Genomic DNA, 19,357 nt, shown 5'->3' with positions numbered 1-19,357 from the left:
TCTCTCTCTCTCTCTCCACAGGGTCTCACTCTGTTGCCCAGGCTGGAATGCAGTGGTACAATCATGGCTCACTGCAGCCTCAACTTCCTAGGCTCAAGTGATCCTCCTGCCTCAGCCTCCTGAGCAGCTGGGAATACAGGTGCACATCACCACGTCTGGTCATTTGTAGAGACGAGGTCCCACTATGTTGCCCAGGCTGGTCTCAAACTCTGCGGCTCAAGTGATCCTCCTGGCTCAGCCCCTCAAGGTGCTGGGCTGATAGGCTAAGCCACCACACCTGGCTAAGACCTTTCAAGGTACGTCATTTTCATAGTTTTGACTTTTGAAGCATGTAAATGCTTTACATTTTTAAAAGTAATATTAAATAAACGTAAATGTAAACATATACCCAAAAACTAAATACAGAGAGAAACAAATTAATCTATTTATACATTAAATGGATGGCATGACCACTCAAAAAGAAAATAATTCAGTTAAGTTCTGAACACAGAATTCTGACTATAGACTCTTAGTGGATATATTGTATACTTAAAAAATAATGGCAAAGAAATCTTGTACCTAGCATGTTTGTAGTTGATAGAGATATTGGTATCGTAATTATGACACTATTTTTGTATGCAATCAGAGTAAATAGCAAATATATTTCTGGAACCAAGGTTCTCCCTGGAGACTGGAATACAGAATGCTGACAGTTAAAGGATAAACTTGTAGCATTGAACTGGAATTAGAAGTAGCAGTGTGAACTCACAATTTTTAAAAAACTATATATTTGCTACCTCTTTTGACTTAAAGAGACTAGAAGCAATGACACCCCAGTAGCCACAAGCACCCACAGGGCCCAGATTTTGCTATCTAATTACCATTCCCTTTTGAACATAAAATAATTCATCAGTCCAGGGGAATGTATTATTCTATTTCAGGGGATTTTTTTTTAAAAGGACACAGGAGAAGAAAAGCACTTATTTACAGAAGAAAATGCCAGCTAATAAGTGGGGAAGCCATGATAAATACAGAGAAATCACTATTTTGCAACCTCCAGCATAATATTTAGAGATGATATTTAGCATGATTTAAAGAACGATAAACAGTGGATGATAAAATCATGGGGAGCACGTCATGGGTGAACAGGACGTTCACACAGTCTCAGAGTCTGCCCCTCTAGAGACCACGTATTAAAAAGGAAAGAAGGGCTGAGCATGGTAGCTCACACCTGTAGCCCCAACACTTTGGGAGGCCAACACGAGAGAATTGCTTCAGGCCAGTTCAAAACCAGCCTGGGCAACATAGCAAGGACCCTGTCTCTAACACAAAAAAATTAAATTTAAAAAATTAATACAAAACAATTAGCCGGCCAGGCACAGTGGCTCACACCTGTAATTCCAGCACTTTGGGAGGCCGAGGTGGGTGGATCACGAGGTCAGGAGATCGAGACCATCCTGGCCAACGTGGTGAAACTCCATCTCTACTAAAAAAACAAAAATTAGCTGGGCATGGTGGTAGGTGCCTGTAATCCCAGTTACTCAGGAGGCTAAGGCAGGAGAATCACTTGAACTAGGGAGTTGGAGTTGCAGTGAGCTGAGATTGCACCACTGCACTCCAGCCTGGGTGACAGAGTGAGACTCCGTTTCAAAAAAAAAAAAAAAACAGCCAAGTGTGGTGGTGCACATCTGTAGTCCTAGCTACTCTAGAGGCCAAGGTGGGAGGATCACTGGAGCCCAGGAGTTTGAGGGTGCAATGAGCTATGTTCACCCCACTACACTCCAGCCTGGGCAACTGAGTGAGACCCTGACTCTACCAAAATAGAACAATGAAAAAGTTTTTGTTTGTTTTTTTTTTAACAGGAAAGAAGTACCTTTACAATGGAGAAACCCATAGGCCACTGCCTTAACCCAGTGATCATATCGTTAGCAACACCAATGACAGGCAGCCTGGCATCACGTGCTCCTCCTGATATGATGCCCCCAGGAAGACATGCAGGCAGTGCAGTCACACTCTCAGCAGAAACATATGACCCAGATCTCATCGTGAGGAGACAGACAGATCCCGATGGGAGGATATTCTACAAGACAAGAGGCCCAGACCCTTCCAAAATGTCATAAAAGACGGAAAGATAGAACAGAACGGAGATGGGGGAAGGGAAGGTGGTTCCAGATGAAAGAAGCCTAAAAGAAGAGACAAACGTTCATGTGTGATTCGGTCCTAGATCCAAACAAAAGGCATCGTGGGGACAACCAGGGACATCTGATCATTCAGCCAAACCCCAGGGCTGTTGTGAGAACCAACTGTGATCCTGCAGGAGCGCCTGACCCAGGCCCTGTACCTGGGGCTGCCCCGTAAACAGGTCAGAGAAAGGCCCTGCAGCCGGGCTCGAGAGCTATGCTTGGGGCCAGGCTGCCCGGCTGTTCACCAGGAGATTGTGGGCCCCAACGTCCCCACCTGTCGAAGGCAATGGCAGTACTGCCTCCTAAGACCATTCTGACAATGAGACACGACAGTGCCAGGCATCGTGAGAACCCACTACAAGTCTGAGAACTCCTCTCATTCATCATCTGCGAACTCTGCTCTTCCATTCTTTGCCTGGCAACTCTTTGCTCGTTCTTCCATATGAGCTGCAAGGCCGCCCTGCCCCCAAGCCAGGCCGGCGTCCTCTATTCAGAACCTGTGGCATCTCTGAAGGCCCTCATCACAACCAATCTGAACAGTAACTGTAACTATTCGAAAATATTTGTCTTTTCAGACAGACCGTAAGTTCTGAGGGCAGGGACCACGTCTGTTTCAAAGATCACTGTATCCCTGGCACCCAGCCCTCGGGACTCATCGAACATATGATGAATAAATAACCGATTTGTCTGCTCTGCTCATCAAACCATGCACCAGTCAGTCCCGGGAAGATCACTAAACTGCCCTCACCCAGCAAATGCAGACACTAGAGCCCGCCCCTGGTGAGGGAACGTGAGCTATCATGGATTTGGTGACACATTCACTCACAGAATATCGCTGGGGACCCGCTTCCCTCCTGCTGCCTCACATCTTGACCTGAAGGAGCTCAAGTTGAAAGAGGGTGGCAGGGACACAGAGTGGGCCTGAGACCCAACAGGATGGGAGCCGCAGGCAGTTTTGGAAGCTGTCCCCAACCTGCTGCTGCCCCATGGCTGGGTGCTCTATAGAAACGGCGAGGGGAGAGAGGACCCTGAAGCCACAGCCCAGGGCCTGGGAGCACCACCTGGGAGGTGCACACTGCAGCTTTGAGTGTCTTCCTAGGACCTGTGGCCGATGTCACTATGCAGAGAATCCTGGCCCAGCCCAGGGCCACTGCAGGGAGATGGGGGTGGGACAGAGCTGTCCCTGCGGTGGACTCACCCAAGAGCTTCTGCAGCACCTGGCCGTCATACAGGTCTTCCTCCAGCTGCTTCACAATGATCCTCTCCTCCACCAGCACGTCATTAATCCAGTCGAGGAGGACCTGCGGGAGACGCAGGTGTTATGGCCTCACTCCGCCAGTGCCATGGCGATGAGACAGTGACCAGGGAAAGCACAGAAACAGAGGCTGCACAGCTCTGCAACCACCACCAGGACCAGAGCAAGCACAGGGACAGAGGCTGCACAGCTCTGCAACCACCACCAGGACCAGAGCAAGCACAGGGACAGAGGCTGCACAGCTCTGGGGCCACCACCAGGACCAGAGCAAGCACAGGGACAGAGGCTGCACAGCTCTGGGGCCAGGCTGCACAGCTCTGCAGCCACCACAAGGACAGGGCAAGCACAGAGACAGAGGCTGCACAGCACTGCAGCCGCCAGAACCAGAGCAAGTGGAGGGACAGAGGCTGTACAGCTCTGTGGCCACCAGGACCAGAGCAAGCACAGAGACAGAGGCTGCACAGCTCTGCGGCCACCACCAGGTCCAGAGCTAGCACAGGGGCAGAGGCTGCACAGCTCTGTAGCCACTAAGACCACAGCATCTGGTGTTCACCTTTGGGGGGCCAAATGATTAAGCATTGGTAATACCGCATTCTCATCACCCCAAGACAGTCAAAGTGACCTACAAGATGTCCATTCCTCCCTGGTCACCCTAAGCCTCAATCCACCCTAACCCAGGACAGCAAAGGGAAGTTATGCATCATTACTGACTAGCTTGGTGTGCCCACCATCAGCTGCACTTTATATACACCCTTTTTGAGATAAAATTCTCATCCCACACAATTCATCCTTTAAAAGTGTGTGATTCGATGGCTTTTAGTATATTCACAAAATTGTGCAACCAACACCAGGATCCATTTTAGAACATTTTCATCACCCTCCAAAGAAAACGATGCCCATCAGCAGCCACTCTCCCTGTCTCCCTCCCGCACCCCCTCATAGCCACAGATCTACTTCCATGGATTTGGCCTTCTGGACATTTCATATTAATAGGAACAGATGATGTATGCCCTTTCGTGTCTGGCTTCTTTCACTGAGCGTGTTTTCAAGGTTCATCCATGTTATAGCATGTTTCCGTCCTTCTTTCGTGCCTACGCTGAATCATATTCCATCTCATGGGGGACCACATTTTGTTTCTCCATCCCTTGGTTGATAATTATTTTGGTTATCACCCCTTTTTAGGTACTGTGAGTGGTGCTGACATGAACATTCAGATACAAGTCTCTTTGTGGATGTGAGTTTCATTTTTCCAGGCCAGCCTTCCTCTTAAGCTTTTTCACAAGAGATTCTCTATTCAGTTCACTGGGTGATACATTTTAGAAGGAGATTGCTTCCATTGTGAAAGTACCTATGGAAAGACAGGACTCCCGCCGAACACAATTCCACCTGGCCAATCCTGCTTCCGACACGTCTATTCCACAAAATAAAACGGACTCAATCAATGGAATGGAGCTCGTGATTTTCCTGTGTGAGGGAAACGAATACAATCATCTCATTGGTCCCAGTAACCTCTCGGAAATGGGAGTTTATGGCCCCTCTCAGAGATGAACAAAAGGGCACGAGTCCAGAATATACCATCCCCTGTCACTCTGAAACAGCTGCAACCTGCGACATTGGCCACAAGGCAAATTTCTGTGAAGCACATTCTATTTTCCCAGTAACACAAAAATATCGAACCTTACACACAAGCCCACAAGGAACAGAGGTAAAAATAAATTAAAGGGCAGTTTGCAGGGAGAGGTGCATGGCCCTGTGGCATTCTGGTCTCGTCAACGCCACCTCTGAAGGTCGGGGCACAGCACCAACTACCCTGTTTCCACCCCGGGCTCTCCCTGCGAGGTGGCTGGCTGGGGGAGGGAGAGCACTGGCCTGGGAGTCCCAGGGCCGCACCTGAACCCCCTCAGTTCCCAAAGAGCTGCCTTCCCCCACCCCCCATGGCCCACAGACCCCCACACCCACTGGCTTCCTGCCCTCCTCCTTCACCCTCTGCAGCCTCCCTTGGGGGATCCTGCCTGACTCCCCCGACCCTCACATGGTGTGTTCCTGAGGGCCCTGGACAGCCCCCCTTCTCCCTCCCCGCTCTCTTCCGAGGCTGGTTTATGCCCTCCTGCAACTTCCAGCGCCGTCCCTAACCCAGGACCCTCTAAGCACAGGTCCCGCCTCCCCATGCTCCTCCCACAGGGTCGGGGTGGGGGGGAGGGTTCCGTGACCATCTCTAACAGGACTCACCACACCCCAGTCATGCTGCTTTCCAGGGAAGGCAGAAAGGAAGGCAGGCAGGAAGGCCACCATCCTCCGGTCTCGGATCCCGGACTTCGCCTTCTCACCCCACTTGTGTCCACTTCTTAACCGGTTCCACCCCTCCCCATCTCCCTCTTGCCCCTGGGCCATGGCCACAGCCACCCCTGAACACCCTGCCTCCTTGCTGGGGTCCTTCAAATAGCCCAAGCTCATCTATCCCACGGGGCCTCTACACACGCCACTTCCCCTACCCCAGATACCACCCCCTCCCTCACTGCCTGAGCAGCACTCCCTCTTCCAGAGCTCAGACCACCCCAGCCCTCCAGGTGGCATCCCCCATCACAGCTCTCAGTACCCCAGCACCCTGTCTCATCCTGTCCCATTCATTAGCAATGGGAGCAAATCTTTGAAAGGCTCTCCCCTATTAGACTTCAAGGTCTAAGAGGCCAGGAGCTATGACCAGCTTGTTTGTGGCTCTGTCCCCAGCACCAGCACTTGCTGCCTGGCACCAGAGCTCTGTAAGAATGTGGTGAATCAGTGGACTAATTTACTAGGCACTACTGCGGACCAGGCTGTGGTGACAAACAGGACAGACGAGGCCTCTGCCTTGAGGGCCTTACTTTCTAACTAGACTCCAAGAGACACATGGACGCCCACAGTTTCAGGTTGTGATGGTTGTTAGGAAGGAAAATAAAGCCAGATCCAGTGGAGAAACCGGGTGAGCACAACTGCACAGGTGATGAAGGCCAACGCCAATCACAAAGGTGTGCAGATGGGTGTGTCCCGATATGCGATGAAAATGGCACTTACCACGCAGACTTTCTCCCCAAAGTGACAACCTGATCAAATTATAAAGAAAGCATCAGACAAACCCCAACATAGGGACAGTCTACAAACTCTCTAAGCAGTACTCCTCAAAACTGTCAAGGTTAACAGAAACAAGGAAAGTCTGAGAAACTGTCAGAGCCCAGAGAAGCCTCAGGACTGAATGCAGTGTGGTGTCCTGGGAGGAACCCTGAGACCGTCAAAGGAGAGCAGGTGACACTGAAGATATCTGAATAAAGCACCTCCGTAGTTAGTAATGGGATGTATCTGTGTTGGTGCAGGGCCTTAGTTAGTAACGATGTGTCCGTGTTGGTGCAGGGCCTTAGTAACAAGGTACGATGTATCCATGCTGGTGTAGGGCCTTAGTTAGTAACAATCTATCTGTGTTGGTGCAGGGCTTTAGTAACAATGTATCTGTGTTGCTACAGGAATTGTAACAAGCACGGTGGCAGGAGGATCACTTGAGCCTGGGAGGTCATGGATTCAGTGAGCTGTGATTGCACCACTGCACTCCACCCTGGGCGACAGTGAGACCCTGTTTTGGGAGCCTCAGGCGGCATCTGAGCAGAGACAGGAAGGGGTGAGGACGAGATGCGTGGACACCTGAGGAAAGAGTGCTGGAGGCAGAGGGGACAGCCAGGAGGAACCCTGCCAGTGAGCTGAGCACAGGGGACTGAGAGTGACAGGAGTGGGGGGAGGGAGACAGGGCCGACCCTGGACTCTTCCCCAGGCTGATAGGGGAGGGGGCCGTGAAACTGCTCGGGTCAGGGTATTCCCCCCAGACCAAGAGACCTGGAGTGCCACCCAGGGTGGCTCTCGAAGACTGACCCAGCCAATGACCCCAAGCCATCTTCCCCAGCCACAGAACCCAGACCACTGCATCTATGCTCTGCCCCCCTCCCCCCACCCCCCCGCCCCCCCACCCCACCCCCGCCGGAACTTGCTCTGGGCACTTAGTGAGATTTTATGGGTTTGTTTTTCGTTTGTTTTTTTGTTTTCAAAGTGTGTCATTTAAGTTCGAGAGACAACACTAAGTTTACAGACACACGGAGCAGCAATCCTAACTACCCTTTTTGGTCTTCAAAGCCCTCCTCTGGCTGCTTCCACTCTCTCGCCACCCTGATTTCCACCAGGGGTTCCCCATGATCCTCCCAGCTCCCCGGCTGATCTCCTTCCCACCTGCAGCCTCCCAGGCTGCAGACCTCTTCCCTCCACCAACCAGTCAGCCCTTGACAGCCAGGTAAGGCCAGTGACAGAGCCTCTTCCACCTCCTCAGAGCTCCCAGCAAAACCCCAAGCCCGAGAGATGCCGCAAATACTAGATAAGTGACTACTCATAATATTTTGCATGTCTTTTATAATTTTTGGCTAATGGCATTAAAATGGGTTTGCCTGGTGAAGTGGCTCACACCTGCAATCCTAGCACTTTGGGAGGCTGATGCAGGAGGATTGTTTGAGCCCAGGAGTTTGAGACTACCCTGGGCAACAAAGTGAGATCCCATCTCTACAAAAAAATTTAAAAATTAGCCAGGTGTGGCAGTGCACACCTGTAGTCCCAGCTACTCGGGGGTCTGAGGCAGAAGGGTTGCTTGAGCCTGGGAGGAAGCTGCAGTGAGCTGTGATGGTGACACTGCACTCTAGCCTGGGCGACAGAGCAAGACCCTGTCTCAAAAAAAAAAAAAAAAAATGTTTTGCAGGCAGAATTTTAAAACACCCCTAAAATCCTGACCCACTGGTGTACATGCCTGTGTAAATACAGCATGGCATGAATACATAGGGTCTGCATTAAGACCCAGCTCCACCAGAGTTTTAGTTGTGTGACCTTGAGTCACTCACTTAACCTATCTGGACCTCAGAGTCTTCATTCATAAAGGAAAATAAGTCAATCCCTAGCCCTGTGCACACTATACGACCCAGCAATTCCAGCTCTAATTTATCCCAACGTACTAATCCAAATGTGGCCCTAGATGCTAACTAGCTCTGGAATGATTCCAAATTTGTGTAGGAAAAATGAAAAACACAGAGAAGCCTGAAGGGATATATATGAAAAAAAAAAAATTTAGCCCTGCCTTCTGTTGGAATTTTCCTGTCTTCCAGGTTTTCAGCAGCATATATTACTTTGGCAGTTCAAAAAGATAATAAGCATCATTTTTACAAATTAATCACTATCCAGATGGCTTCTAAAGAACTTGACAAGCAGGTCTTAAATCCATATACAGGCCGGGTGCCATGGCTCATGCCTGTAATCCCAGCACTTTGGGAGGCCGAGGCTGGTGGATCACTTAAGGTCAGGAGATTGAGACTAGCCTGGCCAACATGGTGAAACCCTGTCTCTACTAAAAATATAAAAATTAGCTGGGCATGGTGGTGTATGCCTGTAATTCCAGCTACTCGAGAGGCTGAGGGAGGACAATCACCGGAACCCGGGAGGCAGAGGTTGCAGTGAGCCGAGATTGCACCACTGCACTCCAGCCTGGGCAACGGAGCAAGACTCCATCTAAAAATAATAATAATAATAATAATAATAATAATAAAATAAAATGCATATGTAAATTCAAGGGACTCCTGGATTGCCAGAACAATCTGAAAAAGATGAACAAAACTGGAGGACCCACACTCCACTGTTTCAAACTTGACTACAAAGCTCCAGTCATCAAAACTGTGGGACTGACATCAAGACTGACACAGACCCATGGAACAGAAAGGGGCGTCCAAGTTAAGTCTCACGTCACAGTCAACTGATATTAACAAGGATACCAGGACAATTCAGTGGGGAGAAAATAGTCCTGTTTCCTGCCTTAGTCTTCTTCGGAGCATGCGGGCCAGGTGATCTCATTTTCATTCATCAGGTCTCTCCCCAGCTGGCCTGGCAGCTCCTCCCAGAAGGGGTCTGTGTTTTGTTCAATGCCATATCTCCAGCGGCTAAAGCAGGCACAGACCCACAGAAGGGGCTCAAACTGCAGAACCGCCTATGGACTTTCTAGAAAGGTCTCCTGGCCATGCAGACATTTGGTTCCAGAGGCTGCCTTGCTCAGAGCTCAGTCTTGTTAGGAAACACACAAGAGACAACATTGCTGCTATAAAGAAAACGGAAAAAAGAAAAAAAAAATCACATCTGGATCTCAAACCCGGTCCAAGACCAAACCCAAAAACAACAAACAGAAAGATTAAAATCAAATTCCACGCAGCAGACCATGGCAGTCCTCTCTGGGAAGTAAAGGCCGTTCACGGCCCAGTTCCACTGCCACCCCGAGGAGGTACAACTTATTCCTGGATACCACAGCGCATGCTGCCACTGTACTTCCCAGGCCATCCATCTTAATCCGCTACGCCACAAAAGACTTTTTAAAGATAGCACTAGTCATTATTTTTAGGGATGCACTCATTTGCCAACCCCGAATCCTGTGGGCAGATGTCTAGGACATACATTAATTGTGCTCGTGCATACCACTCCATCACACACGTCTTATGAGATTTTGCTTTAACCAGAATTTTTTTTTAAAATTACTTTTCCTTTAGATCCTTCTGAATTATAATCAGGATCTGCAGCCTGTCTCCCCCAGAGCTATGACAGTTACGTTTTAATCACTTCCAAAAAGAGTCAGATGAGGGCTGATTGCAACAGGCAGGAGGAGACACGGCCCGGTGGGGGCCGGGGGCACAGGAGGGCACCTCTGTGCGGCTCCAACAGCACCAATTTCTGCCCAGAGGATCGTTTTCATGCAGCTGATTTTCTTCGCAGAGACAAAGGGAGGAAGAAAACAGAACTTAAAGACAGGAAGGGTCTTGTCCAATCAACAGGGGAATGAGATGTGAAACCTGCTCTTGGGGGGAGACACACCCCCAGATGACATGCAGTCAGCCTGCTTTCAACCAATCTGCTTAGGGAATTTTCTGTGTTTTTTTTCTGACACCCAATGTGTCATTCCAACAGCAATTCTCTGATTATCTGATACCAATGGGGTGTCCTAAAATTCAGTGTGATTCTAACACTAACTACCTAGAGTTGACCCCACAGGCTAAGAGCTCAGTCCCACCAAAATGACTTCATTCCAGACACCAGCTGCAGAAGGGAATCCCAGGCTACCTGAGCCTCTTCCCACTGATTACAAATCAGGGCCCTCACCTCAGGTTCAGTGATTTGCCAGAACACACAGAGCTCAGAAAAGCATTTTACTTAGGATTACCAACTTACTACAAAGGTTAGAACTCAGGCACAGCGGGCCGGGCGCGGTGGCTCATGCCTGTAATCCCAGTACTTTGGGAGGCTGAGGCAGACAGATTGCCTGAGCTCAGGAGTTCGCAACCAGCCAGGGCAATATGGTGAAACCCCATCTCTACTAAAATACAAAAAATTAGCTGGGCGTAGTGGCGGGTGACTGTAATCCCAGTTACTTGGGAGGCTGAGGCAGAAGAATCACTTGAACCCGGGAGGCAGAGGTTGCAGTGAGCTGAGATAAGCACCACTGCACTGTAGCCTGGCCGACAGTGTGAGACTCCATCTCAAAAAAAAAAAAAAAAAAATAAGGGACAGCGTAATTAATAAGAAATACTGCACAGGACAGAGTTCGGGGGAGGCGGGGCTTCCATGCCCTCTCCCTGCGTGTGCCCCTCCCAGCACCTCCATGTGTGTTCCCCAGCGCCAAAGCTCTCTGAACCCCACTGTTGATGGGTTTTGTGGAGGATTCATTATGTAAGCGTGACTGATTACATCATTGGCTATTGGTGATTTGATTCACTCTCCAGCCCCTCTCCACCCCACCCAGAGGCTGGGGGTGGGTAGGACTGATAGCCCCAACCCTCTAATCCTGTGCTTGGTTACTCTAGGGCCAGCCCCCACCCTGAGTCACCTCATTAGCATAAACCCAGATCTCATTATGAAAAACAAAAGACGCTCCTATCACTCAGGAAATCGCAACGGTTTTAGGCATTGTGTGCTAAGAATCTGCACCAGGACCTAGAGGCTAAGGCCAGGTCTAGGTTTCTCCTTATGTCGCAACTGTATAGGTTTCCCTTGGCTATTCATTCTGGAAAGCATAAGAATAGCTACTCCCTCTTTTAAGAATCATTAAAAATTTAAAGTATCTCATCTATAAACCTCTAGTTGCCTGGGCAGCATTCACTGTTCACCCATAAGTAATTCAGGTCACTGCTGGAGAAGGTTCGAGAAAATACACAGCAAGAAACATCAGCAAAGATGACTTTCGGATAAGTCTTCCAGGCTCCTGAACCCACTGGACACATGCACCCACTTCCAAACTGGCACTGCCCATCTGTCCATTCACCTCCCTCCTGGGCTGCCCTGTTCATGTTCATGTTCCCAGCACTGCCCTGACGGTGCTAACCGGTGATCAAGTGTATGATCTAACATTATCCTTACAGTGACACTTTGAGGTTGTCAGGTTGGTGCTATTATTCTCCCACTTTAATCTGAGTTGGGATTTGAATCCAGGAAGCTGACCGCAGAGCTGACCTTCACCCCTTAACAGTATAATACATGAGTATAATCAATGCTCAGAGACAAGTTTTGAATGACGGGCCTCATTCTCAGTGCCTAGCTTAGCCAGAGCTAAGGAATTTTTTTTTTTTTTTTTTTAAACAGGAGCAGAGGGCAGCTCACAATATTTTATACAGCGACAGTCCTGAGGCAGCAGAGGTCAGAGGGGGTGTCTACTAGGGGAGACAGGACAAGCAATCAAGACAAGAGGAAAAAAGTGCAGATGACAGAGAACAGAGAGAGAAAACTAGAGGATCAGCCAGGCTTCCTTGGGAATGTCTCCCGTTTCCAAGGGGGCCATTCAAGACTGCAATGTGGCCACAAGCAATGGCCACACCACCATATCCAGTGGGTCAGGATGTCAGCCAGATCTGTCTGTCCCCTGACCTGCTCAGGCCTGCATATGGTCTGTGCTTTGCACTAAAAACATCTGGTTCTGGACCGAATGCCTCCGAGGAACCACTGGGAGGTGGCCTCTACTAAGGCCTACTTAGATGTAATCCACTAGCATTAGATCATCACAACCCACAGCACACAAAGGATGCTCTAGAAAGCAGAGAGAATTATGCAGGTAATGTGGATGGAGGTGTTTTGTCTGCACCATCTAGACTGTCCATCTCCTGCCAAGGGAGCACCTGGCACCACCTACATCAGCATCCAATCCACAGGTTTACCCCAACCCTCACCCCCTCTTCCCAGAGCCTCCTCCCTGCGATCTCACAGGTTTGGGGTAGAGCAAAAAAAACCCACATCTGGCTGGGTGTGCAGTGGCTCACACCTGTAATCCCAGCACTTTGGGAGGCCAAGACAGGCAGATCACCTGAGGTCAGGAGTTTGAGACCAGCCTGGCCAACATGGTGAAGCCCCCTCTCTACTAAAAATACAAAAAATTAGCCGGGTGTCATGGTGCATGCCTATAATCCCATCTACTTGGGAGGCTGAGGCAGGAGACTCACTTGAGCCTGGGAGGCAGAGGTTGCAGTAAGCTGAGATCATGCCACTGCACTCCAGCCCAGGTGACAGAGCGATAGAGTAAGACCCTATCTCAAAACACCACCACAAAACAACAACAACAACAACAACAAAAAGCAACCACATCTGTCTTGTCTCTAAGCTGCATGCCGTCTTGGGAGACCCTGGTGTGAACCTCACATCGGTGCTGCTGACACAAACCCCCATCGGTTCTCTCACTATCAAGGATGAGTTAGCTCTGCGTGTGCAGCAGGACTCCAGCCCTGGGGATTTAGCTGGGAAGAGAATGGTCATGGTCCCTCACAGCATAAGATTACATTCTAGGGGAGGAGAAAGACCAAAAACAAACTAGTAAATAGGAAATGACTCCAGGCAGCAGCAAGCCCAGCAAAGCAAAAGTAACTGGGGTTAGGAGGAGATTGATGGAGTGACGGGGCAGGAAATACGTCTCCAAGGAGAAAGCATTGAGAGAAAACTGAAAGAAGTGGAGAAGACAGCTCCAGGCATGGGCCTTTGAAAGTCCGAAGACCAGGTATGTGATAATGAACCTAACCTTGCCCACAGAGAGGTCGGGCCTGTGACCTCAGCCCCTGGGAGGTGATCTCCTAAGCCCCGGAATGCCCTGCAAGATAAAGTACCTCTGCTTACCTGGGGGCCTCGGGCCAGCCAGAGAGTAACTATGCGATTCAGGGAGGGGGCTTTGTGTTGCACCATATCAGCCAGCTGCTGGAGGGGCTGGAGACAGATGAGCCATGTGGACAGTCAGCCACGCCCACCCAAGGGAGCCCCAGCAGAAACTCTGGACACGGAGGCTCGGACGACTTCCCCGGCTGGCAATACTGCATGTGCATTGTCCCACATCACCGGGAGAGTAACACTGCCCATAACCCCATGGTGAAAGGACAGTGGAGGCACTGTGTGGGTGCGTTCAACTCTGCCCTGGGCAACTCTTCCCTCGGCTGATTTTCATCTGTATCCCTTTACCATCAGAAACCGTAACTGTGAGTGTGACAGCTTTAAGTGAGTTCTGGGGGTCCCTCTAGCAAGTGATCAAACCTCAGGGCAGTGTGGGAGATCCTGAACTTGCCATTGGTGTCAGAAGTGAGGGTGGGCTTGTGGGATGTCCCCTTTCACCTGACGCCCAGTGGGCACTGGCTCAGTGTGTCCTCGGAACAGCAAGGTGGTCAGGGTGGCCGGGGCAGTGAAGGAGGAGGGGAGGCAGGGAATGACACCTGCTCACCCCTACCCACACACGCATGCTGCTCTGGCCTTGTGTAGTTGGGACCTGACTCATTCCCAAACCAGAAGAAAGGAGGGGCTGAAAATCCACGAACATGAGCAAATCCAGGCAGGGAAAACCCCTGGCCACACAGAGAGCCCCCTGCATACCTGACAAACGAGAATCAACCAAGTGCAGCCCAGGGTCAGCATAGCCAACTCACCTGCTGCCACCCACACGCCTCTCTGTTTAAAAGGCTATAGTCAGTGAGAACTATATTTAATGTACATCACCTCTGTGCCACCACTACAGTAACTAACACACCACTGACAGCCAAACCGATCTTGCTCTCCTGGTTGCTGTGTCTATGCTTATTTTGGAAAATGATTGATCAAGAGTGGAAAACGTCTGCCAGCCTGCTTTGAGACGCAACCTGCAGTCTGAGAGCAGGTGGAGCCTTCTGGAAATTGCCTGTCTCCAGAAACACGTGCTCCAGGCTGGTGGGACAGTTGCAGTAACAGGCATCTCAGTGTCTGGCAACTGGCCCTTCCAGGAAACGGCCAAGGATGCTGCCGCTGCAGGTACCAAAACCCACCCTGCCTGCCCCAGTGGCCAGGGCCCGCCATCTGCGGCTGGAGGCAGCAGCCTGGAGAAGGGGATGGTGTTAGTTGCTTGTGGCTGCTGTAACAAATTAACACAAATCCAGGGGCTTCCAACAGCTCAGTGGATTCTCTTGCAGTCCTAGAGGTCAAAGTCCAAAATCTGTTCCACTGGGCTAAAATCCAGGTGTCAGCAGGGCTGCTTCCTTCTGGAGGCTCCAGGGTTCCTTCTGGGTTCTCCAGTGGAGAATCCATTTCTTTGTCTTTTCCACTTCTAGAGGCAGAGGCTGCCTGCATCCATTAGTGCGCGGCCCCTTCTTGCATCTTCAGAGCCAGAAGCTACCACCTTGCCTCCAGGGTCAAGCTGCCATGTTCACGTGCAGTCAAAACTCCCCATGTCCCTCTTATACAGACACTAGCGAACACACTGGGCCCACCTGGATCATCCAGGATGACCTTCTCATTGCAAGGTCATTAACTACACCCGCCATGTCCCTTTGTCATGTAAGATGATAGTCAATGGCTCCAGGGATTATCACATGGTCATCTTTGGGGACCATGATTCTGGCCCAGGTTCCCTGCAAAACAGAGCCAGGACAAAGCTCACTGCTGATGCATTTTCTTTGGCAGGGGTTTGGGTTTGAGGGGAGGGCACCCTAGGCTAGCAACAGGGAGGGGAAGGGAGGTGAGGCAGGTGCATGAGCTGGCTATGGCTTCAGAAGAAAACCCAGCTGATGCTCAGCCACGCGGCCCATCTCCATGAGCCATGGTCTCAGAAGCGCACATCAGGGAAGTCGGGGAGAGATATTTATTCCTCAGCTCCTTCCTGTCCTTAGTTGTACTTTGCCCCAAAGGATGTTAATTAGCTTTCCCAGTCAGTCCACCCCATGCCCCTCAATGTGGCCTTCTTCCCAATCTGAAACCTGGAAGACGTGAAGCAGCCGGAGCCTCCATGGGTCCCTCCAGTCTGGCCCTGGCTGCCACAGACACTGCGGCCCCTCCACGGTGGGCTGGCAGACACGCAGCAGCCCAGCCCTCGCCCCACCAAGGCCAAAACAGCCTGGGGGTCTTCGGCGGCAAAGCAGCAAAGGCAGGGGTGGGTGGCACTGCAGACATCTAGGAGGAACATAAATCAAATCCTGCACATCAGGGAAGTCACTTATCCATCCCCGAACCCCAGGGCCCAGCACCGGACCCCGCATTCAACTTGGCTCAGTGAACACAGCACCAAATGGACAGAGCCATTCAAGCCCAGACACACCACTAACCCCAGCACCTGCGGGTGGGGAGTTATTTAAACCTGTCTATTTTTTTTTTTTTTTTTTGAGACAGGGTCTTGCTCTGTCACCCAGGCTAGAGTGCAGTGGCTATTCACAGGCATAATCATACCTCATTGCACCCTTGACCTCCGGGGCTCAAGCAATCCTCCCACCTCAGCCTCCTGAATAGCTAGGATTACAGGTGCCTCCCACCACACCCAGTTAATTTTTGTATTTTTTTTTTTTTTTTTGGTAGAGACAGGGTTTCACCATGTTGCCCAGGCTGGTCTTGAACACCTGGGCTCAAGTGATCCCCCCACCTTGGCCTCCCGGGGTGCTGGGATTTCAGGTGTGAGCCATGGTGCCCAGCCCCTTCACCTCTCTGAGTCTCCACATGGAAGCAAGAATGACACAGTTCCCCAGGCAGTTGTTTCAAGGAGATAATCCTGTGAATAGTTTGTGAACTCTCAAGCATTGCTCAAAAATCAAAGAAAAAAAATCTTTAGAAACGTGCATGGGATGGTTCATCTTCTGTGTCAACTTGCCTGGGATCTGGGGTGCCCAGATAGCTGGTGAAATATTGTTTCTGGGTGTGTCTCGAAGGGTGTTTCTAGAGGAGATGAGCATTTGAATTGGTGGATGGAGTAAAGCAGACCACCCTCCCCAAGGCGGGTGGGCCTCATCTGATCCCATTGAAAAAAAAGGTGGAGGAAGTTGGGATTCACCTCTCTCTGCTGGGGGCTGTTAGTGCCAGCACCTGGATCTTCTCCCACCCTGTCCCTGGTGCTCAGGGCTGCAGACGCAGGCTGGTATCTCTACCACTGGCCCTCCAGCTTTCTAGCTTGCAGACAGCAGGTCGTGGGACTTCTCAGCCTCCGTAGTCAAGTGAGCCAATATCAAAATAAACCTCTCTCTAGATATTGACACAATTGGGTCTGTTTCTCTGGAGAAGCCTGACAATTCTCATGCATCCCTTGCTTAAATATCCCCCAAGAACAACATTTTGGTGGCTAAAAGACAGTGACTTTCCTCATTGACATTCTTCTGTTCGAAATAACAAAGTGGGTATTCAGAGGGAAAAAATAAAACAAATTAAGTAATTTAAGTTATTAAGAATCAACATCTTTGGGTGGACCCTAAAACTGACATTTGGAATGTTTTTGTTTTGTTTTGTTTTTTGTGAGACGGAGTTTTGCTCTTGGTGCCCAGGCTGGAGTGCAGTGGTGAGATCTTGGCTCACTGCAACCTCTGCCTCTCAGGTTCAAGCAATTCTCCTGCCTCAGCCTCCCGAGTAGTTGGGATTACAGGCACCCACCACCATGGCAGGCAAATTTTTTGTATTTTTAGTAGAGACAGTGTTTCACCATGTTGACCAGGCTGGTCTCAAACTCCTGACCTCAGGTGATCCACCTGCCTTGGCCTCCCAAAGTACTGGGATTACAGGCAGGAGCCACCGCGCCCGGCCTCAATGTAAATTTTAAAAGAATACAACTTGCAAGCCATTTTACTTATTCTGAATGAGCCCTCATGAAAACACAGTTGTACAGCCCAGCGTCAGGTCCATTGCGGTGGTGAAGGTGGAGAAGCTTTTTAAAAAGCACTTTTAGTGGAAAAATGTCTGTTTCTGGCAGACACTGTCACCATCAGCATTTTCATGAATCCTGGGGTGCCCAAGCTGGCCGCGGGCTGTGGAAGCCAAGTGTCTGCCACGGCTGTCTGCCCAAGAGCCTGCCCTGGGTTCACCAGGGTCAGGCGGAGCCCACAGCCTCTCCTCTTCACGGGATTCCCTCTCAAGCCCTACCGTGGTTTAGATCAGAGCAACCAAAACTGCAATCTGTCCTTGGACCCACACAAGCACTGCCTCACAGAAAGCAGGAGCCATGCTGGAGAAGGACAGCCACTGCCCAAGAAGGCCAGCACCACGGGTCCCTTCCCTCACTGTTCCCTGACTTCTGGGAGCAGGGCAGCCAGGTTCCTCACCCAGCTGGGATTCACGCCTCCAGACGTGGTGGAAACTGACCGTCCACTCCGCGCAGGCATCAACATCACACAGCTCCTCAGCAGGAGTGGCCAGAGGGATCACCCTCCTGCTTTTCAGGGTCAAATCTGAATCTAGATCCCACCAGGCTCCAGACGGAGTTCCAACTCCCTCTGGAAGGTACTACACTAGCTCACGCCAGCACTCATTCCTAATCCTAAAATCCCCTCCTGCCGAGCTCCGTCCAGCGAAGACTTCACAAGCCTGGTCATTAAAGCCTCAGCCGAGCAGGGCACATGGGAGGCGCTTGGCACTTCGGGCTGGATCCTCCCTGCCGTGCCGTCCTCCTCTGCCAACACGTCTGCCCACCTTCTCACGCAGCACCAGCGTCCTTTCAGGAGCCCCGGGTTTAGCTCCCTTTGTCCACGAGAGCCCTGAACCCCAAAGCCAAGGCCTCGCCCTAAGAGGAAGATTCCAGCCAAGACGGAGCTCCTTACCTTGACCAGTTCCTTGAACTTGGGGTCTTCCCTGGAAGTGGGGTCGATCATCGTGCGCTCCTCGTTCTCCTCTGCCAGGGACAAAAGGAAGTCACGGTCAGCGATTGTGGGGGTGGCAGGGACACGGGGAGCCAGGGGGGAGGCAGACTCATCTCTGACAAATGGAGAAGCAGAGAACCCAGCACTAGGGGAGGGTGACTGCAAGGAACCGCCTTCTGGAAGGTGGATGGGGCATCCTCCTGCCTTCCCCTCTTCTGGAAAGGGATGAAGTCAAACTCATCTTTCTGCCCGGCCTCACCCCTCCCAGACTCCGCCAGCAGCTGGTCCAAACCATGTCCATGTTTCAGGAGAAATAAGGAGATAGCAGCATTCACAGGGTGTGAGATGCATCCCCTGGCCGGAATCTGGTATGTGGGAAAGCTTCAGGCACCAGGTAGTTCCCTGTGGCCACTATTTATAAATACATATGAAGAGTTTGGATGGTTATAATGAGATGGAAAATGTTTGGTACATTCAGTGGAAAAGAATCAATATGCAATGTTGTATGCAAAATAACATGCAGAAAAAATATAGAGAAATAAACAGCAAAAAAAAAAAAAGGGGGGGGGATGATGTTTAACAGCAAAATGTGCTCATCCTCATCCTCTTTCTATTTCTCTACCTGTTTGCTTTCCCTCCATGTTTCCGCCTGGATCCCACAGACACCAGGCAGCCAGCCGAGCCCGTCATGGAGGACAGTGCCGTGGAGACGGTGGGGAGGCGGGACTGTGGAGGGGGCACCCACAGAGGCTAGGTGTGCTCCACAGCAGAAACGCCCAGCACCACACAGAAGCCAGCGGGCGCCGAGCACTTCT

At 50.7% G+C, this 19,357-nt stretch overlaps 1 protein-coding gene across 2 annotated transcripts in view; it reads right to left on the bottom strand.

Moving 5' to 3' along the window:
• PARVB (parvin beta) overlaps positions 1-19,357 on the bottom strand; it is a 139,337-nt gene that overhangs the window by 48,994 nt on the left and 70,986 nt on the right. For both annotated transcript variants that reach the window (XM_058431119.1, XM_032139637.3), the window contains exons 3-4: positions 18,504-18,574; positions 3,361-3,463 (exon numbers count right to left, since the gene is read on the bottom strand). In XM_058431119.1, coding sequence (XP_058287102.1) covers positions 3,361-3,463; positions 18,504-18,574 — 174 coding nt within the window. The remainder of the gene's footprint in view (positions 1-3,360; positions 3,464-18,503; positions 18,575-19,357) is intronic.

Source organism: Hylobates moloch, unplaced genomic scaffold, assembly GCF_009828535.3.
Source record: "Hylobates moloch isolate HMO894 unplaced genomic scaffold, HMol_V3 SCAFFOLD_19, whole genome shotgun sequence".
In the NCBI taxonomy this organism is placed as follows: Eukaryota; Metazoa; Chordata; class Mammalia; order Primates; family Hylobatidae; genus Hylobates; species Hylobates moloch.
This window is presented reverse-complemented; position numbering and strand designations above follow the sequence as displayed.